This window comes from Lactuca virosa, chromosome 6 (assembly GCF_052849685.1).
Source record: "Lactuca virosa cultivar CGN04683 chromosome 6, Lactuca_virosa_CGN04683_v6, whole genome shotgun sequence".
Taxonomy (NCBI): Eukaryota; Viridiplantae; Streptophyta; class Magnoliopsida; order Asterales; family Asteraceae; genus Lactuca; species Lactuca virosa.
The window spans coordinates 109,117,051-109,140,395 of record NC_136431.1 but is presented as its reverse complement, the minus strand read 5'-3'; the positions used below and the strand labels follow the sequence as shown (position 1 = coordinate 109,140,395).

General features: G+C 37.4%; 1 protein-coding gene across 1 annotated transcript; it reads left to right on the top strand.

Moving 5' to 3' along the window:
* Positions 1 to 21,156: 21,156 nt before the first annotated feature.
* Positions 21,157 to 22,239, top strand: LOC145121846 (uncharacterized). The gene is made up of 2 exons (XM_079057542.1): positions 21,157 to 21,609; positions 21,736 to 22,239. The coding sequence occupies exons 1-2, from the start codon at positions 21,157 to 21,159 to the stop codon at positions 22,237 to 22,239; spliced, it is 957 nt and encodes a 318-aa protein (XP_078913668.1).
* Positions 22,240 to 23,345: the final 1,106 nt, after the last annotated feature.

The window sequence follows — 23,345 nt, the reverse complement described above, 5'->3', positions numbered from 1 at the left end:
AAAACTTACCTAACTCTATAAACAAAGGCTCTCGAGATCAGAACATAAAGTTAAAATACTATAAGAGTATTTTATGATACTATAAGATAACAACAAGTTTAAAACTTACCAAGTTCATACCATTAAAATACTATAGGAGTATTTTAGGCACTATAAATAACTTATGTGAAAATTTAAAAGACCCTTACTGGTAGGTCTATAATTCCGGAGTGTATACTCCCAAGGTTTTATATAACTGAGATTTTATAGACTTAGAATTAGTGTTCTATGCTCTACTTCTTGTTCCTTGTTTGGTTGTGGTTTTAGAGTAGAATCACTTATTCGAAGTTCTATTTAATCTTAAATTATATACAACTTGTATACACTGCACAATTATAGGAGGACCCGGTAAGGATCACCCCCTAATGTTTCACTTAATCTCATAGATTTTTTAGACACTTCCATTCTCGTACGACAAACCCAGATAGATGTAACCACTCCATCATAGCAGTCAGCAGAGGGGTCAATGAGGAACATGAAGAGATTCATGAGGAGTTTTCCAAGGAAAGATCAGTTGAAGAAACCAAACGTCCTAAGCGTCACACTAATAACTAATAACCTAAAATGACTTAGTGAGCTAGTAAATACACTACTCACACTATGTGTTAGGATTATTTCCTTTTTCGTACAGTCGGTAAAAAATATTCAACTCACAGAAATTCATTCGAGGATAGCCACTTCTGATTCATAAAGTTTATTTTATATAGACTCCCTTTATGAATTGTTTTTCAGAACCCCATAAACCGGATACACTCCGAATTACGATAACTTAGTTATTCAGCATTCGGCTTATAACCACTGCTATAGACTTATCACAGTTTCATCTTGTATTCATTATAGCAAAAGATGCCTTGCGATAAACCTATAAGGCGTGTAGTCAATACCACAACAGAGAATCTACCACCGCCTCCACCACCACAATTCGATCCTGCTGCTTTCCAAGCAGCGGTAACAGCAGCAACAACAGCTGCTATAAATCAAATCCGTGCAAGTGGTACCAGTGGATCTGGTAGCGGTACCCACCTATCTAACCCCGGAGTTACCCACAGACACCCACGGGAGTGTTTGTACAAGGACTTCACGAACTATAAACCCAAATCCTTTAATGGAAATGGGGGAGTTGTTGCTCTAATGCGATGGTTCCAGAAAACAGATTCAGTTTTCAAAATCTGTCTGTGCCTAGAAGGGAGCAAAGTGAAGTTTGCTGCCTGCACCTTCTCCGACAGAGCCCTAACACGGTGGAATGGCCATGTTAAGTCACTGACCCTATCAGTGGCTAACCCGATGGGTTGGGAGAACCTGAAAGAGATGATGTTGGAAGAATACTGCCCAAGAGGCGAAGTTCAAAAGCTGGAGCAAGAGCTATAGGAGCATACCATGGTCGGCTCAAACATAGTGGCCTACACTGACAGGTTTAGCGACATGGAAGCATTGTGCCCCGGGATGGTTACCCCGGAAAGTAAAAAGATAGAAAAGTACATTTGGGGCTTATCTACCCCGATTCAGGGGGATGTACTGTTTTCTAATCCAACTACCTTCGATAGCGCCAAACGCCTGGCCCAGAGACTCATTGACCATGGAGTCCGTCATGGCGTGGTAGTCTCCGTTCCCAAGCCAGCAAAGGGAGGGGACTATAAATGAAAGTCGGGGAACAAGAGGAAAGCACGAACTGTTGGGTTTTGAGCATTCTAACACTCCTAAGGTGTTCATGCAACCCTACAAACCTTGGATCTATGTTTGACTAAAATACATGCAAAATAATTTTCCAAGGTTCATAACCTATCTAGCATGGCATGGGGTACTTTTAAACATAAAAGATACTAGAAGAGTTACATACCTTTAGTAGTGAGTTGATTCCTTAGGAGTTTGAGAGCCTAACACCAATAATGTGAATGCCTCAAATGGAAATCACAAAACACCACAAACTTGGAAAATTTTATGAGAGAGTATAATAGCTTCTATAAATCGGCCACTCTTATGCAGACACACATAGTGTCATTTCAAGCACCACAAGCCTCTTTATATAGTGTAGATGATTAGGCTTATGAACCATGTAAACCCTAATAACCCATGTCTTTTCCTTTTCCAAGGATCGATGGGTTAAAAGCTCCATGGATCATCCATGGACTCCCATGCAAGCTTAGCCCATTACCAAATGAGTATTAGCCCACACTATATAAATATAATAGCCCATATTTAATTAGTCACCTTTTGATCACTAAATTAATTCATAATTAATTTAAGATCAATACTAATTAAATAATATGATTTCATATATTTATATATTATAACTTATAATATATTAATAAGTCATAAACATACTATTCTCATAATATTATCCATATAAATAGTTCGGGTGAAGTGCAACCCAAATGGACCATGCCGGGTCGGGTCAAGTATATACCAAATAAGTTATGGACTTAGACACCTTATCCAACAGTCTCCCACTTGGATAAGTCTGATAACTGTATTTTCCTATATAGCTTCAGGAACCAACCGGCAATCGTAGCTCTCGAAAACTCTGTTGAACTATGAAGCGCCATTTTAGATAAGTGATCATACAATCGTCTGCTCTCATGATATCAGCCGGACAAATATATGGAACAATGTTATACTTATTGTCCAGCAGTTTGTTTCCCGATTTCCGATTTGTTTGAAAGAGAACTTAATCGAACACATCAATTTAGTTCTGACCGGGCCCGGTACATAGGTCAAAACAAAATCATCGAGGGGCCCAGATATCGCTTCTAATCCAAGAAGGAACATATAAACTTCAACTCATATGCTTGTTCTGCTACTTATTGAATTGTACACAAAGGCACGTTTTATAACATCAAGTTACTGATGCGTTTTCGTGCAATCAATGTACAACCAACTCATAGGCAACAACTCATATCTCTAGGTTTGAAGACTTATATGATATTACCGTCTCACGATCACTCGAGATAAATTCCATGAAGTGATACAAGTGAGCGTGAGTTTATTCCAATACTCATAACTTATGAGCACTCATGAATGTTGTAGCAACCATTGCTATTCCTAAACACTTTTAGTCATCTACAAACCCAATTCATGACAGTCTTGATTCATACCAACTTCTGACATATGACCGACTGTGGAGAATTTGAATAAATTTATTATTCTAGAAGTCAAAACATGCAAAGCTGAAACAATAGTAAATAATTGACAATGATAGCAACAGCTTACTCATAAATAAATCACAACTTTTATTCATCATCAAACGTCGATTACATTTTACAAGTTTCAGTAATAACTATCTAATCCGTAAAACTAATATCGTCCCTTAGCCCGATGCGCCTCGCATGCTGCAAATGCCTAACCCTCGTCAGTCCCTTCGTAAGGGGGTCCACAGGGTTCTCATCCGACGATACCCTCTTTGCCACGAGGAGTCCTTCTTCTATCTTGTGTCTTATGAAGTGATATTTTCTGTCAATGTGTAGGGATCTGCCATGATCTCTTGGTTCCTTGGCTAAGGCAACCGCACTATTGTTGTCACAGAAAATCTCCATAGGCTTCTTAATAGTTGGTACAACTCCAAGGTCTCCGATGAAGTTCTTCACCCATATCGCCTCCTTTTCCGCTTCACTCGCTGCTATGTACTCTGATTCACAAGTCGAATCAGCTACCGTCTCCTGCTTGGAACTCTTCCAAGTGATTGCCCCTCCATTTAGGGTAAAGACCCACCCAGACTGAGAGCGAAAGTTATCCCTATCAGTCTGAAAGCTAGCATCACTATACCCTACTACTCTCAAGTCATCACTCCCACCAAGGGTAAGGATCCAATCCTTAGTCCTCCGCAGGTACTTGAGAATATTCTTTACCGCAGTCCAATGAGCATTGTCAGGGTTCCCCTGATATCTGTTGACCATGCTCAAAGCGAAGGCCAAATCAGGGCGGGTACAAGTCATAACATACATGATCGAGCCAACATCGGAAGCATAAGGTAATTGACTCATCTCAGCTATCTCAGCCTCTGAACTCGTACTCTGAGTCTTACTCAGCTTGACATTGCTTTGGATGGGTAAATCTCCTTTCTTGGAATTCTGCATGTTGAACCTTTTCAACACCTTATCCAAGTAGGTACTTTGACTAAGCCCAATTAGTCTTTTACTCCTTTCTCTTAATATCCTTATCCCTAGGATATAGGCAGCTTCCCCAAGGTCCTTCATAGCAAAGCACTTCCCAAGCCAGGACTTAACCTCCTGCAAGGTTGGGATTTCATTTCCTATGAGTAGTATGTCATCTACATACAGTACCAAAAAGCTAACTATACTCCCACTAGCTCTGACATACACGCAGGACTCATCTTCACTTCTCGAGAAGCCAAACTCTTTGACCTTTTCATCGAAACAAAGATTCCAGCTTCGAGATGCTTGTTTCAATCCATAAATGGATTTCTCAAGCTTGCACACTCTATTAGGGTACTCTGCACTGACAAAACCCTCTGGCTGATTCATGTAAACATCCTCAACCAACTTTCCGTTAAGGAAAGTGGTTTTGACATCCATTTGCCATATTTCATAATCATGAAATGCAGCAATATCTAGCATAACCCTAATAGACTTAATCTTCGCTACTGGTGAAAAAGTTTCATCATAATCAATACCTTGAGTCTAAGTAAAACCCGTCACGACCAATCACGCTTTATAAGTGTGCACCTTCCCATCCATGTCGGTCTTCTTCTTGAAGATCCATTTCCACCCGACTGTCTTACGGCCTGGTACATTGTCAACCAAGTTCCAAACTTGATTGTCATACATGGACTGTATCTCGCTGTCCATAGCCTCCTTCCATTTAGCAGACTACGGGCCTGTCATGGCTTCCTTAACACTGTTAGGTTCATCCAGATTTACCAGTGTACTATCACTGCTAAATGTATCACCTTCCGTAGTAATATGAAATCCATAATAAAACTCAGGTGTGTTCCTAACCCTTGTGGAACGCCTCGGAGGTACAGACTCGTCATTCGGATCAACAAGAGTTTCCTCCTCAGGTTGATTGCTAGTGTCTGAGGTTCCTTCACCAATTGACTCTTGAATTTCTTCAAGGTCAATTTACCTCCCACTGTCTCCTTGGCTTATAAATTCTCTCTCTCGAAAGACCCCTCTCCTTGCCATAAAGACCACATTCTCACTGGGTCTGTAGAAGAGGTAACCAAAGGATTTATGTGGGTAGCCGATGAAAATACACCTTTCACTTCGGGGTTCGAGCTTATCATGAGTCTCGCGCCTCACGAAAGCCTCGCAACCCCAAATCTTGATGTGGTCCAAATTGGGAACTTTCCCATTCCACATCTCATGAGGTGTTTTGGCAACCTTCTTTGTAGGGACTAGATTAAGAATGTGGGCTGCAGTCTCTAAGGCATACCCCCAAAAAGAGATTGGTAGTGAAGCTCGAATCATCATAGAGCGAGCCATGTCCAACAAGGTTCGATTACGCCTCTCAGCTACACCATTCAGTTGTTGTGTCCTGGGAGGTGTCAATTGTGAGACAATCCCACACTCCTTAACATAGTCGAGGAACTCGGTGCTAAGATACTCACCACCTCGATCAGATCGAAGCATCTTAATGTTCCTGCCCAATTGATTTTCTACTTCCTGTTTAAACTCTTTAAACCTTTCAAAAGTCTTTGACTTATGTTTGATTAAGTAGACATAACCATATCTACTAAAATCATCAATAAAAGTCACATAATAGCGATTAGCATCCCTTGTGGAGGTTTTCAATGGTCCACATACATCAGTATGTATAAGGTCCAACAAACCCTCACCCCTTGCACAAGTACCAGTGAAGGGTGATTTTGTCATTTTTCCAAGTAGACAAGATTCACAACTATCATCCGACTTAAGGTCGAACGACTCCAAGACTCCATCCTTTTGGAGATGGCCTATGCGTTTCTTGCTTACATGTCCAAGACGACAATGCCAAAAAGATGCTTTATCCAAGCTAGTAGAAGAATCAATACACAACACATTATTTCCTAAATTATCTACAACCGACACAGCTTCATACACACCATCACAAGGTAATTCTTTAAAATAAGGAACATTATTAAAGAAAACATTTATTCCACCACATTCATTATCAAAAGAAAAGGTAAACCCTTGTTTGTACAAAGCATGAAAGAAAATAATATTCCTCGCCATTTCCGACGAGTAAACACATTTATTCAAATCTAACTTTAACCCACTATCTAGCAACAAAGTATAAACGCCAATCTTGGTAACAAGTGAAACCTTCCTATTCCCCATGATTAAGTTTATCTTCCCGTGCTCCACATCCTCACTTCTTCTTAGGCCCTGCAAATCAGAACATATGTGAATACCACATCCTGTATCAAGCACCCAAGAGTCAGAATATGGTGAGTTATTAGACAATATAGTGTAAATACCTGCATGGGATGGTTTCACTTTCCCATCTTTGACATCCTGCAAGTACTTAGGGCAGTTTCGTTTCCAGTGCCCCTTATTCTGACAGTAGAAGCAATCAGCATCCTTAGGGATGGCAGAAGGAGTGATAGAACCACTTTCGGTTCCAGATGAGGAGCCTTTAAGAGACTTTCCCTTGGTACCCATCGAAGGGTGCTTCCTCTTCTTCCCTTTGCCTTGCCCGATAGCCAAAACAGGGGTAGCTGTAGGAGTAGGAGTAGCAACCGACTTACTTTTAAGACCACTTTCGGCGGTCTTCAGAAGTCCTTGAAGCTTACTGAGTGTGACTTCCTCCTTGTTCATGTGGTATGTAATGCGGAATTAATCATAACACGATGGTAAGGAGTGCAAAATGATATCAATTGCCAACTCATCTGGGAAGTTCACATTCAGTTTCAGTAAACGGTGCATATACCTTTGCATTTTCTGCATGTGGCCCGTGATTGGTTCGCTATCCTTCATACGGGTTGTTATCATGGAGGAGATTATTTCATACCGCTCTTGACGAGCACTCTGATGGTATCTTTCCATAAAGTCCTGGTGCATCTCAAAAGGGTAATAGTCCTCATAGGACTTTTGGAGTTCGGCTGTCATTGTGGCCATCATGATGCATGCCACTTTAGTGGCATCTCTTTTATGTGTCTTGTATTCAGCGATCTCCTCAAGAGTAGCAGTAGTCTCATCGAGTTCCTTAAGCTCCTTGTTGAGGACATATTCCTTGTCCTCGTAACGAGTGATGTTTCGGATCCAATCCATAAAGTTGGAACCATCGAAGATGACTCTCCCACAAAGGTTCATGAGAGAGAAGGAGCCGGTAGGGTTAGAACCCAAAGCGTTGTTGGAAGACATCTGAAAAGAAGAAAGACAAGTTTAGATTAGATATATAGAGTCCTTAATAAGACACCCAAATGTAATATTAAGGCTAGGACCCAACACAATATATTATAACATAGAAGAGGGATGCCGTAATCTAAGCAATAACATATTTGAAGGTAGGTGAATGACGATTCACCAATTTCCACCATGAAAAACGAAATAAATTATTAGGTTTAATTGGTTTTGAAATTGCTAGATTCTTTTGAGATTCATTGAACTTTTCAATGGCATGTTTCAATCTCGATTGTGCCCTTCAAGTTTTGTGACTGGGATGTCGAGGATCACAAAACAAGGTGTGAATAACCATGCAAATTCACTTGATACCCTTAATATTATCACCTAATCAATGTGCCGGTTAACCACACACGCTCCACCGATCTATGATAAACATTAAGTCACCCTTCGTGATCCTTACTAGTCCAAGTTAGTGTGTCGGTTAACCACACACGCTCCACCAACGACTAGGTAAGGTACAAAGTGTGAATTTCATGGGTTAGCACCATATTCACATTTTCCTAAAGTAACTAAGATTAGGAATTTATAAAAACATTTAGTTACTTTATAATAATCATTATACTTTTAATGAGAATTTAAAGTCATTGTCCTACCCGTTCGGCTAACGACCCTCCACCGATCAAGGAAGCGGTGGGTGAGAATGGACACCCATTAAGCTGCCATTTTATAGGCAACAACCTTATACCCCCCTTATAGACCGGCTTCGTGAATGAGGCCTACTGACGGTAAAACGACTTAATCTTATACATATATATAATTATTAACCATTAATGTTATAAATAGTATAAGGGTTGAATTTTAACTTTTAAAACTCTAAGGGTTGGAATTAAAGTATATTAAAGTGTGTGCAACCTTACAAATTCCAAAACTTGAGGACAAGTTTTGAAACTATTCAAAACTTTTCATTTCATAACTTATGAATTAAAGGTTTATAAAAATGAAGACTCTTCATTTCCATGTAACTTATGTGTTTTAAATGTGCATAAAAGAAAGTGACCTTTGGAAATCCATAACTTGAGGACAAATTATGGACTCCATTAAAACACATAAATGATCAAGAATTAATTAATAAACAATTTAGCAAATAATTCCTATGATCTAACAATAATTCATAAGAACATGAATATCATATCAAATTTTCAAGAACATATGAACACATATAAACATGGATTTTTGATATTGGCCATTGTAAATGGATTAGCACAAACATTACACCATCTAAAACAAGTTTTAAAACACCAAAACAGTTTAGGGTAATGTTTCTAGTCTCTTTCCAGCAGCAAAAGTCGAAAATCTGCACTCTGACTAGCCAACTCGTCGAGTACATGAACTGAATCGCCGAGTTGGTTGAAGTTTCGCTTGGACTCGTCGAGTCCCCCCATGGACTCGGCGAGTCCCATGTGCAGACAGCAAATACTTCGACTTTTTCAGCTATTTTGCATCAAGTATCAACAAACAAGCCTAGGCTCTGATACCACTGTTGGGTTTTGAGCATTCTAACACTCCTAAGGTGTTCATGCAACCCTAGAAACCTTGGATCTATGTTTGACTAAAATACATGCAAAATAATTTTCCAAGGTTCATAACCTATCTAGCATGGCATGGGGTACTTTTAAACATAAAAGATACTAGAAGAGTTACATACCTTTAGTAGTGAGTTGATTCCTTAGGAGTTTGAGAGCCTAACACCAATAATGTGAATGCCTCAAATGGAAATCACAAAACACCACAAACTTGGAAAACTTTATGAGAGAGTATAATAGCTTCTAGAAATCGGCAACTCTTATGCACACACACATAGTGTCATTTCAAGCACCACAAGCCTCTTTATATAGTGTAGATGATTAGGCTTATGAACCATGTAAACCCTAATAACCCATGTCTTTTCCTTTTCCAAGGATCCATGGGTTAAAAGCTCCATGGATCATCCATGGACTCCCATGCAAAGTTAGCCCATTACCAAATGAGTATTAGCCCACACTATATAAATATAATAGCCCATATTTAATTAGTCACCTTTTGATCACTAAATTAATTCATAATTAATTTAAGATCAATACTAATTAAATAATATGATTTCATATATTAATATATTATAACTTATAATATATTAATAAGTCATACACATACTATTCTCATAATATTATCCATATAAATAGTTCGGGTGAAGTGCAACCCAAATGGACCATGTCGGGTCGGGTCAAGTATATACCAAATAAGTTATGGACTTAGACACCTTATCCAACACGAACAACACAGTAACCCCCGCAGGCGCAACAAGTAGTTACTGTACACGCCGCCACAACACCTGCCACTCCAGCGCCTGTCAGTCGATATGATGGAACTCTCCCGAAGTGTGGTAAGTGTAACTACCACCACACCGGAGCTTGCCGGGAGATGCAGTGCATGAATTGCCGCAGGAAGGGGCACACTGCCCGTTTCTGCAGGGCGCCGGCACAACCAATCTCCCAAGTCCCCGGAGTAGAAGTAAACCAGGCCTGTTATGGTAGTGGTGAGACTGGGCACTACAAGAGGGACTGCCCAATAACGAAGAACTCGGGCGGGGAAGGGAAAATACTGATGATCACTGTGGGAGAGACTGCCCCGGAACCACTAGCGAACAGCGATACGTCTTCTAAATAAAATTTACTTTAAAGATTTAATTTATATTAATATTAAAACTTGGGGAAATTAAAAAGTAGTTATAAATTATGTACTCGAACAAGTCACAACACTCATAAGGGAATTAAAGATCCGTTCAGGTTAGCTATGATGGCTTAGTATATACATCAGGGTTATGTATAACTAAGATTTTGCAGGCTTAGAGTGAGTAATTCTGCCTCATTTTCTGTTCCTTGTCTGGTTGTGGATATAGGGTAGAGTCACTCAGTCGACCGTCTTATTCATCTTAGCTATACACAACTTGTATGTGCCAAACGATCATAAATGTACCGAGATGGATCGTAATATAAAGTATCGTCACTAGTTATCAAAGAACTTTCACTGCCAGTACTCGCTTATTGTGGTACGATTTGTGGCAGTGGTAATATCGAGAAAGCACTAAAAAGCCTACACAGAATGCACTGTCGAGCACACTTGGAATACACCATCGTTATAACAGAAGTTTCTTTCGAATTGACTTAACACTTGTTTCTATAAAGAGTCCGTCGTCGTCAATCGACATGGATTGGAGTGGCCCTCACCATACCAAGTTCATTTGTTACGATAACCACCGCCTTAACCGACCGATTAACGAAACCCTCGTCACTCGTAACGACAACCCGACCCAGACCCCAGAATTGTCTCTTGTCTTCTAAACCCCGAAGTACTCATAAGAGGAGTACTATGACCTCTCAAAACGTTTCGACGTATAATCAGCAAACCTTTCCGAACTACCACTCGTCCAACAGATCAAGTTCAAGCACAGAGGCTAAGGACAAATACCGTTAACCTATCACTATTAAGTGTATATGCGAGGGTTGTATATAATTATGATTATGTGGATTTAGTATGTGTGTTTCCGCCCTATCTCCTGTTCCTTGTTTGATTGTGGACATGGAGCAAAGTCGCACATCCGACTAACTTACTAATCTTAATTATATACGACTTGTATACACGAGGTAATGATAGATGGACCAGGTATGAATCCTACCATGAACTTCAGGGCAGAGTTGCCCAGGTCTACGAGTGGATATTCTACCATTCAGGGGAGCGCGACCCCAGGAGTCCTGATGAGAAAGCTAATTTCAGGACGAAATTCCATCTAACGGGGGGATGATGTCACAACCCGAAAATATTCTATCTTGTGAGGTCAAACACATCAACCTAAGGTCAAACTTATAGGTTTATAGACTTAATATTCGTAAGGGTTGTGTGTTACGAAGTGAACCACTAAGGAAACGAGTTAGGAGTAATGCATTCAGTCCATAAACCTCAACAAGTGAGGTTCACGGCCGTGAACCCTTCTTAGGCCGTGAACTATTCCATATATACATGAGTTTGCGTCATTTTTCTTTCATTCTCCTTCTCCTAGCCGCGATCTCATCCCATTCTCTCTCAAGTATCATACTCAAGAACACCTTTTTCTTCCCTTAAACCTCCCTTTTCGTTTGTATCTTCTTGGAATACAACAAAGGGTCTTCAAACACTTGTCAAACGACAAGATCTTCAAGTGTTCTTCACATCTTTGGGACGTGAACCCTTCTTCAGGGTCGTGAACCCTTCAACTTGGGCCGTGAACACTCCATAGGGACGTGAACTCCCTTTCAGCCTCCTAACTTGCTTATAACACTCCTTTGGTGAGTTATTCTTGCATCCTAGGTTGTTTCCCAATTGCCTTTGTAGTTAGATTCACTAATTTCATGCCTATATGTATCATTATATGTCATTTAGGACTCGTTTGTGCTTCGGGACTTCACTCGTGGGACTTATCATTCTATATCGAATCTTCAATTGAATCACCCACATAAGGTGAGTTCATACCCCCCATATCTTTTCCAACTTTTTAATGTTTTTAAGGGGGGGGGGGGGAATACAAGTATAACACAAGAAATTTTGTGTTGAAAAATATAAATTGCTTAATATGTCTTTCTTACCTTTATAAATGTATTTAGAACATGAAACTTGTTAAAACTAGAAAATAAACTAGAAGCTTTAAATTAGTTTATAATATCAAAGGAAATCTTTTTACAAACTTATCTGTTAATTAAGAAAAAGGGTTTTTCCGCACCATTACTAGTAAATTCGTTAATCTAGCTTGTGAGATACGTCTTCGAGTACTCATATAAGTACCAGCAGAAGTCTACCCTTATGACCAGAGTCTCCTAGGAGGAGAGCGTGAGTTTGTGTATAGATCTATATGGGATTGACAATCCCGCACCTCGTTGTTAGCTACAGTCGGACCGGCAGGTCTGCGGGTGACAAATGTCATATTTTTCGACGCCTACAATACATCGTGTTTTACACTAGTCAAATTTAGTATGGTTATAAAACTCACAAATAGATAAAAACGATATATTTACGTAGTAATATACTTTTCATGATCAATCTTAAGGGATAGTAACAATGTGATTATTTAGTAAATACAATTGGGTTAGATAAAACTGAAGTCCGATAGGTAGTGGAATGTGTGTTTTCCGCCTTACTTCCTGTTCCTTGTTTGGTTGTGGGCTTAGGGAAGATTCACCCAATCAACAGTCTGTTCGATCAAGGTTATATGCAACTCATATGTATTAGGTAATCATAGGAGGGTACTATCGTCGTATCAGAATTGCAGAACAACCAAGTCTTCAGATAATCTAACTTATCAACAGAACTAGATAACATTACAGTAAGTACAGTATTTGTACTTGTGCTTTCGATCTTGGAAAAACTTAGACAACCAATCAGTTTTATAGAAAATATAGGATTTTCTATGGTAAACATCGTTCTTTTAAGGTAAACAGTTTTCGATAGAACTTTCTGAAAACAATATTTCACAATAGAGTTAGTGAAACTAGAAACTCATTTATAAAAGGTTTAATACTTCTTATTAAACTAGTATAACATAAAGGATCTTAAATGGTTAATTCTATAATACCTTAGTTTATACATCAGAGTTATATATAATTAATATCCGATAGGCAGTGGAATGTGTGACTTCCACCTCATTTCCTGTTCCTTGTTTGATTGTGGGCTTAGGGCAGATTCACACATTTAACTGTCCGTTCGATATTAGATTATATATAACTAGTATAAACTAAGTGATTATAGAAGGAACTATTGTGGTTATCATTTTACTAAAGAAAATATATGGTTTTCTTAAAGAATATTTTTCATCAAATGTCAAAGAACTATTACAGTTAACTCCATAAGCACCTGGTGAATACATCAGGGTTATATACAATGAGGATCTAACAAACAATGGAATGTGTGACTTCCGCCTCATTCCCTGTTCCTTGTTTGGTTGTGGACTGAGGGCTGATCCACACAATTCATTGTCTGTTTGATCTGGATTGTATATAACTTGTATTCATTAAGTACTCATAGAAGGAATTGTAAGAGTCATTTTTACTCATCGTTCGTCACATCAGAAAATATAGGATTTTCTGGAGGAACCGGCGAACTTTTCTAAAGAACTCAGACTATACTTTGTATAACAAAAATACTTATGAACTCACCAGCTTAAATGTTGATCTACTCTTTCAAAATAACTTGTATTCTCAGGAAACTAGTAGACATGTACGCGCACCGGGATTCAGAAGATGGAGCATAGTAGCTTCATGTCTTTGTTTTGTTATTTACTTTTGGAGTCAATCTTTTATGAATCTAATACATTATAAACACTTTAATATTAAGGCAATGGTTGTTTGTTACTTTGATTACTATGATGCATGTGTTGTGATACTGAGCATGACGTCCTCCGCCCCCGAACGTTTCCGCCGTTCCGGTTTGGGGGTGTGACATCCAGTATGGTTCCCACGCAAAAACAAAGTCAAGTACAAGATAAGTGGTCCATTGAAGGAACTGGCGAGAAGGTTGATGTATTGGAGAGCCCCATATACTTAGATTGATGCATATTCAGGGGCCATGTCGAACCAACGAATTTAAAAAATGGCGGCTAACCGGGAGGCAACCCGGGGGTATTTTTTTTCTTTCTTTTAAAACTTTTTAGTCTTTGGTAAATTTCAATATTTTAATGTCGCAAATGGTTTTAAACTTGTTTTGATGTCTAGAAAATGGATATCGGGCTCCAAAAATATTTCACGGATAGCTTGGGGAGGATGAAGAGGAGGTTCTCACAACAGTTGCAAGGCTCCAAGAACGATTTGGCAAATTATTTCCATATCTTCAATCGTTCATATTTTGCTTAAAATTTCAATTAATGTACGTTTGTGACTTTTTTGGACCCATTCCCAACCCGGCTACCAACCTCTACCACCCCCTATAATTATATGGTTTAGCCCTCTTCAAGCATCGAGGACGATGCTCTATTTTATGCTTGGGGAGGGACATCCATCCATGCAAATGGATCTTGTTGCATGTAGGTTACAGTTTTGTACATATTGCATTTTTTTTACTTTCTCATTTTTTTGCTCTCGTTTTATGCATTTTAAAATTTTCAAAACCAAAAAGATTTTTTTTTCTATCCTAATTTTAATATTTTTGCATCTCATTTTTTTTTGCATTCCATAGATTCTAAAAAAAATCCAAAAATATTTTATTTTATGTTTGTTTTGATCCAATCCAAGGCAACCGAATCTTCTGAAAACATTTGAGTTGGTAAGTGAGTCGTATGCCTTGAGATTAGAATTGCTCTTTTTATTGAAAATCTCAAACAAGCTAATCACACACGAACATACCTCCCGAAGCTACTCGTGCAAAACAGAAAATGAAAATGTTTTCAACACCGAAGCATAACGACAGGTATGAGTCAACCTTTGGGACACGTGACTGGTCTTATGAATAGTAAGTGCTCAATTGGACCCAAAATGCCAAATTTAAGAAATCATAAAAAGAATGTAAAATTTCAGTGACCCGAGCCTCCCAACACTCTAAAAAGTCCTTTCTGCCTATTCCCTTTTAAATACCCTGCTTGGGAACATAGTTTCCAACTATACTTACGTGTCTTTGCGTGTTGACATCAGTCCCCCGAAAAATTTCTTAGAAGCTCCTCACGGTAATAGACCGTGAGATGTCTCGATAATAGAAAAGTCAAGGACGAAAATATAAAGAAATAAGCCTAGCAAATAAGTTAAAAAGAGTATTATGTGTTGTCTTAGCTTTTATTTGTCTTAAAAAAATTATTAAGTTAATCTGTGACCTTGGAGGAGTGAAGCTCTTTGGATCCAGGATCACACCACCTTTTGGCACCATTTTGAGGTATCAAGTTCTGAACTTGGTGAAGTTTCATTTAGATCTTGTGTTGGAATGATTTTTGGTCCTTTTTATCCCAAATATGGAGATTCTTGAACATGGATTGTTCTGGACCCATTAAGTCGTCCCTCCAGCCCTTTGGGAGGGTTTTAAGTCATAAAAATGGGTTCCAAATGGTTGGTTTTGCTCAATGCATCATTTAGAAGGTCTTAACGGATTAAGAAGTTGAGTTAAGCACTTAATGGACATGCAAAGTCATAAAGTTGGAAACTTTATGACTCTTAAGGGTATTTTAGCCATGGATCTGAAAGATGGACGTGAAAGCTTAAGCCATTAAGCTCTTAATGAGAATTTAGGAGTCTGGGAGTACGCCTCGCGTATGAGGTAAACCACCCTAATGGTGATCAACGCTCGAGTACCCCCAACGTACATTTGGAGTACCCCCCACATACTCACTATGTGTTGACTCGGCTGGGTTGACTCGGTTGATTTGACCAGTTTGACTTTGACTTTGACCAAGTTTGACTTAAGGGTATTTTGGGATTTTGATTGAGATTGGTCATTTGGATGGATAGGTGACGGTTAGAGCTGAGATTCGGAGTCGAGACCTCATCAGCTTTTGTCCAATCTGTGAGGTGAGTTTCCCTCATTGTACTTACTAGTCGAAGGACCCAAGGCCGACCCATTGGATTAGATATCTTGTTATGTGATAGTATGTTATTGTGTTGTAGTGCTCTATTAGATCGGTATCCTGGTATATATGATGATGTTATGCTTAGTGATCTGTAGATCTGTCTGATTATCTGTTGACTGGTTATATGTATGTTTGTCTGTTATGTATATGTCGACATGTTATGTATGGTTGGGTTGAGGAAAACTAGTGTACACTGAAGGCCTGAGAGGCGTACCAATCAGGACAAAGGCCCAGAGAACGGTCCAGATAGACTGAAGGCCCTGTGAGGCATTCCATTCGTGCTGAAGGTTCTGTGAGCGGTCCAGATAGTTTGCAGGCTGGTGAAGCGTTCCAGTCAGGCTGAAGGCTCTGTACGCATGTTGTTTGTTATTATGTTTATGTGGTGGTACTTTGGGGGAACTAACTAAGTGTTGACTTACAGTTTTGGGTTATGATTTCAGGTACTTCAGACGATTGCGGGAAGACGAAGGGGTAACCGTACACATCCTCTTGTTTATGGCTTATGATTTTGGGAGACTTTGATATTTGGAAATATTTTGAAAACATGATTTGTATACAATTTATGAGTTTTGGGTTGATTTTAAAAAGTTTAAATTTCTTGTGATTTTAGGGATGTTACAATGTCAAAGTCGGTCATTGGAACGTTAATGAAGCGTGTTCCTTTGCTGGTGGTTGTGACGTTTATCCTCCCGATATCTCCGGTTAATTTCTTATTCATCTACACGAATCAAAAAAAGAAAAAAAAAACGATTTGGTTAAACAAATGACTTGATTTTGTACCAAAGGCCCCAAAAAAACAATTTCTTTTTGGGTTGCAATTAAAGTTTAATTAAATTTCCAGATCTCAATTCTCAAGGGCCCAAAAAGAAAAAAGGAAAACATGTTTCTTTTCCTTTTAGGGCATAACACATCTTGCTTACTCCTCACGATCTCTCTTCCTTACTTCGTGTGTAAACAGTTCACAATCTTAGAACTATTCACGAGTCAAGTTTTAGTCACCAACTACGCTTCAAACAGTCGCCAATTATCCTTCAAAAAATCGGACAAATCACACTTGAGTTCAGATTCAGAGGGATTTAAACATAAATCATCGATTTCTCTTGCTGCTGTCACGATCTCAGAGCAGGTACCGATCTGATTCGGAGGGATCACTTGCAGTCGCTGAGTTCTTTTTCCTTGTTGCCGCGATTTGTTTTACTGTATAGATTCTCCACATGAGAATAATGAGCAGGTTTGCTGCTTGATTTCTCCACCTGAGATCTCTTTCTGTCGCAGGTACTATGCTCTGATACCAATTAAAGACAAGACAGAACAGGAAAACAAGAAAGAGATGAATTGCATAATTCACAGGAACTTTATTGAAGTAAAAAAATCATTCAAAACTTCAATCTAATGTGATTACAGGATCCTATCAGTTTTTTATACTAAACATAATACATTAGAAAAAAACTAGGATTCTAGAAAGATAATCACAAAACATTCCTTATTAGAATTTCCTTATTCCTCAAGGAAGTTAGAAAACCTTAGACAACACTACAAGTAATCCATAATCTAGACCATAACACGCCATTAGTCACATCTGTTCTCAGATAATTCACCAACATAATAAACTAAACTTTTCCTCCTTACATATCCAAAACCAATAAGTGAAATCACATTACAACACTTATATAGACTTTCTTAGAATTTCTCCTAGATGCACCGGTCATCATCACCAAGATCTATTGTAATGATGCATGCAATTTACATCTGAGATACTACAAAGGATTTACTCGAAGCAAATAAATATAAAAATTTCAAGTTACAACTTACAAGAAACCAAAGTGGAAGCCACTAACACTCTATCACATATCACGAGTTGTATTGATCCCTTAATTAACAAATGAAGAAATATATAGAATTACAGCTATTAAAGCACTGATGTAACAAAAATAATGGAAAGTAAGTTAATACAATAAAAATATAAATGAAAGTATGTTGGTATAATTATATCGAACTTTGGTCTCTTCCATATTGATTTTTGTCCCGGTATTTGCAACACAAAAATCCACCGTCACCCACTTGGTAAATAACTTGGGCCATTAGCCAAATACCATGTGGCAAGACAAAATGGTTTGAAATCAGTAAAATTCATAATAAAGAAAAAGTAAAATATTCTTTGCAAGCTAGGGGATAAGTGCACACAACATTATCGTGAATTTCCATATGGCACTTTTAAGTTAAGATTTAACTTTATGCAATGTGCATATTATCATCAACAACGCGTGAGACAAAAATTGGGCAATAAAATGGATATTACATACCAAAATATGCAATTCTACATAATATTTGTTTGTATTTGCCAATTTCTAATGTTTCCCTACCATGTTCGGGTAGTTTTGGTTATGTTAACCTCTTGGTACAACCTTTTCCGCTTCAACCACTTAAAATAATAAATAATTTATCTAAAAAATAAATTTGTATAGAAAAGTGAGGAATAATCGTCATAAATTACATTAACAGGTAAACTATTGTTACTAATAATCTCCGGTTACATTAGGAAGGTAACCAATTCACCTGAACTAAATGAAAAATTAGACATTCAAATGATAAAAATCAATTCGTATATAAAAATAGAGTTTATATTTTTAGTAGGAAGAAGACAAAAAGAAAAATGTTTGTTTGTATAGAATCGAATATGTAAGCTAATTTCATTGAGAGCTGTTCCATGTAACATCAATCATCAATCATCACACATTATATAAAAATCTCTGCATCATATAACTATAACATTATAAACATCCAAGATCATTGTTATATATCAAACTTTCAAATTTCAAAAACTAAAATCGTCTTGATCCTGCCATAAAAAAGGAAATTGAAAGATAAAAGCTCACCTAGTGTGAGACTCAAAGGCGGACTTCTTGAGATGAGCATTCCAAGTGTTGGAGTGACCCATCTGAATAAAATCATCAGGTGCAAAAATAGATATGTCAATAATCAAATCAAATCTAAACTCAAATCGTTTAACCTGGATCATGGGTTGAAATGTTTGGTGGAAATCAAACACGTAGATGAGATTTGGATCAACAGTTTAGTGGGATCAAGGGGAATTCAAATTTAAAATGTTAAATCCTAAAAATAAAGTGTTAGGGTAAGGAAAGAGGGGAAAAAGGCATTTATTAATCCAAAACAAATTCAATTCAAAATTAATTGGAGAAAATCAATTGTCGGTTTTTCTTAAGCCGAAAAATCATATTATGGGTTAACCATATGATGTCAGATGGCAAATGGATTATAGAAAAAAAAAGTCATGTGACATCTCCAGTGGTTAACCCATGTTATAACTTAAATTTATTACCATTTTATCGTCTATTAATTTTGACCTATAAATAAATGACTTCTTTAATGGTTAAATTTATATTAATAGCTTTTTCTATAAATTTAACTAATTTACCCTCATCTATCTAAAATGTTTTATAGAACATCTAATTTAATCAATCCTTTTTTAAACACAATTTATATTTTAATATAAAAATATATAATACAAGTATATCAAGTCTTTATTTATATACTTAAAATATGAAAAATTAGTATGTTTTAGTTATGAAAATACAATAAAAACATTGAAAATATTATAAATTAGGTATAAAATGATATATGTTTCAAATGGAAGGAGTTAAATGTACAAGTTATCATACTATAATGACCACTGAATATATACTGAGTGGTCAAAATAAAAAAAAATAAAAAAATTGTTTGCTCAAATAGTTTTAAGTGGTCATTTAAAAAAAGTAAATGATAATATATTATAAAAAAAGCTTCAATTGGAGATGCTTTTATAAGAGAGAAATAAGAGAGAAATTCTGATAAAATATAATGTATTATAAGTTTATGGATAATAGCATAGTAAAGTAATGAGAAAATGTCACTGTAGCCCCACGAACTTACATGTTTTGGTTTAAAAGATCCCTTATGTTATTTTTTGGCTTTATAGGGGCATGAATTAACATTTAACCGGCTGATTTGGCCATTTTCTAAAAAGTGAAGCGGTCACCCAGTGACCCCAATCCCAATCAGTAGCTTTTCTTCGACATGTCATTAAAAAAAGCCAGGTCATATGTCCAAATCACATGCCACCTATACGTGTATCGATAAATGAGACCAACCCTTCCTCTGCAAGAAATTATGTTCTTTACTCGATTTCATCTACCTCTTTCCTCTATTTTCTTCTACTGTTCATCAAAAAAAAGTGTCTTAGATTCTTGCTATGGTCGTCTACATGAAGATAGATCTTCATTTTGTTGGTTTGTTTACGAGGTATCCAGTGATTAGTTACTCAGATGGAGCGGAGCAAAGGTTTGAGGATGTGGATTTTGCTGGAATGGACAAAAACGAATTTCTATTGTTCATTCAAAGATTCTCAAACAAGACATGCGTTGATGTGTACTTTTGCATGCCCGATATTGAGTTCCTTGAAGGATTGAGGATAATAGCAACTGAGAAAGACTACCAGTAGTTGATCGAAGTAGGGTATGATTCTAGTTGTGTTATTTCTGTGTACATGGATCATATTGATGTTAATGTTCATCAATGGATTGTTGATGAGATGGATGAAGTATGCACCCCCAACGACAAGTATTCTGGTGTAGGTGAAGTAATACAAGATGAAGTGCATGTTGAGACAGAAGGAGGCATTGACCTAGATGAAGTGCAAGTACAAGGTAATTTGCACGATAACATTGAAGATGGAGATTGCATTCCAATGAACAAGACCTTGAATGATGTATTTTTGAACAAGCTCTGCCCTAAGGAGCAGCCAACTCCAGACAGTCCACCTCATGAGGATCCATCTCATGAGGACCCATATGATCAGATGGATGAACACAACCCAATTGATGAGGATGTAACAGCTTTTAATGAAAATGTTCACTGGAAAAAGCAAAAACCTGTGTTAGGAAAGAGATTTGAAAGTCCTAAAAAGTTAAAACATATGTTGTGTAATTATGTTGTTGCTAAAGGGTATCAATTCTGCTACAAAAAAATGATAGTAGGAGGCTTTTAGTTAAATGTTGTAAAGGGCAATGCAAGTTTAGATTGTGGGCTTCATGGATGAGTGAAGAAAAATCTTTCCAGATTAAGTCTCTTATAGATGAGCATAATTGTGCAAGAAATTTTAAAATGGGGTCAATTGTAAACTATGCATGGATTGGTAGCCATTTCACAACACAATTCTTACAAAAACAAAAAATGAGTGTTAGGCTACTAAAGGAAGAAGTAAAACAAAAATTTGGAATTGATGTGAGTATGGGACAGTGTAGAAGAGCAAAGAAATATGCAATTGAACTAATTGAAGGCACACTAGTTGAGCATTATGCCAAGCTTTGGTCATATGGTGAAGAGATAAGAAGATCCAATCCAGGATCAACTGTCAAAATGGATGTCAACAGTATGCCTGATGGGAAGACATATTTTAATAAGTTTTATATATGTTTTGAGGGGCTGAAACAAGGTTGTAGAGGCAGTTGTAGAAGAGTAATAAACCTGGATGGTTGTTTCTTAAAGGGATTATGTAGTGGAGAGTTGATATGTGTCGTAGGAAGAGATGCTAACAATCATATTTTCCCAATAGCATGGGCAGTTGTGTGTGTGGAAAACAAAGAAAATTGGAAATGGTTTTTGGAGAATCTTAAAGATGATCTAGTAATGGAAAATGGTTTTGGTATAACCCTGACTCAGATCAACATAAGGTATATCACTTACTATACAACATCATATTTTTTGTTAATGAAGTTCTATTATCTTAATAGATGAATTTAAATTGTGTAGGGGCTATTGGAGGTTGTGAAGGAAGTATTGCCTACTGCTGAACACAGACAGTGTGCAAGGCATATTGTTGCCAACTTTAGGAAAAGATTCAGTGGTGTACATTATGAGAGGATGTTTTGGAAGGCATGCAAAGCATCAACTGAACCTTTATTCAATGCAGCCATGAAGGAAATGCAACTACTTAATCCTACAACATTTGATTACCTTATGGAAAAGAACCCAAAATCAAGGCGTAGAGCTTTCTTTCAGCAAGGGAGGATGTGTGATGCAGTTGAAAATGGATTATCTGAAAGCTTTAACAATGTCATTAGAGATGCAAGAAAAAAAACAATAATCACAATGTTAGAAGAAATTAGGTTGTATGTTATGGAGAGGCAATTCAATCTGACCATCAAAGGTTGTTCATGGCCTGATTATAAACCATGTCCATCCATTACAACCCTATTGAATCAGTTGAAAAAAGCTCAAAGGTATTTCCTTTATCTTTGGATTTTAATTGAGTAGTTACACTATAGACCCTAACTTATATACAATTGAAACATGTATTGGCAGGTTTTACCTACTGGTTTAAACCAGTTTGAAATAAGAAATTTGGCAGAGTCTTATGTTGTGGATATAGATAAGAAGACTTGTTCATGTAGAGTGTGGCAACTAAATGGGTATGGATGTGTGCATTCAGTTGCAACAATCTCATACCTTAACAATGATGTTGGTAATTATGTGGATCCAATGTACTATGGAGCATTTTATAAGAACACCTACAAGTATCCAATGTGTGGGATGAATGGTAGCAACATGTGGCCACCTACTGAATTCATTGCACCTTTGCCACCATTGAAGAGAAAAATGCCAGGTAGACAAAAAGTTAATAGAAGAAAGGATGCAAGTGAAAGGGCTGCTAGACATACTGTATCAAAGGTTGGGAAAAAAATTATGTGTAGTGTATGCAAGCAAGCAGGACATAACAAGGTTACATGCTCTCAAGCTGAAAAGCCAACAAAACTCAAGGTAAAGAAAAGGAATAGAGCAGATGGTAATGTTGGGGAAGGAAGCAGTGGTAAGAAGACAAAGGATGGTAAAGATGAGCATGTTACAGATGAACAAGGAAGTAAGGGTAATAAGGGCATTAATGGTAATGTTAGGGAAGGAAACAGTGGTAAGAAGGCAATGGATGGTAAAGATGAGAAATGAGGTAGGGGTAAGAAGGTAATTATCAAGAAAAGAAAGAAGTCTGAAAGAATAATCAAGAAAAAACTTGCTACACGGGTTGAGGGTAAAAATGGGGAAGGAAACACTATTGAGAAGCCAATGGAACTTGAATAGGTATTAAATTTCTTTGTCAGTTTCGGATTAGTTGTGGATGTTTGGTGTTATGTACTTCTTATTTAGGATCCAAGAGAATGTTTCAGATTAACTGTTTCAGTTTGATGTTATGTATTCAATGTGGTTATGATTGGTGTTATGTTTGTATGGTTGGTGTTATGTTTGTATGATTGGTGTTATGTATGCGAAGTAATGTTAATGGTTTCAATGTGCTTAAGATTGTGTGTTATGGTTATGGGCGTGCATGGTATTGGGGTCCATTATTGACATTAGTGATGTGTATGGTC

What these genes read in the sequence shown, in the direction of transcription:
- LOC145121846 (XM_079057542.1), top strand. Translation starts at nt 21,157, where the DNA reads ATGAGTGTTAGGCTACTAAAGGAAGAAGTAAAACAAAAATTTGGAATT. An exon ending in AGAATCTTAAAGATGATCTA is followed by an intron (nt 21,610 to 21,735) that starts GTAATGGAAAAT and finishes TAAATTGTGTAG; the next exon opens with GGGCTATTGGAGGTTGTGAA.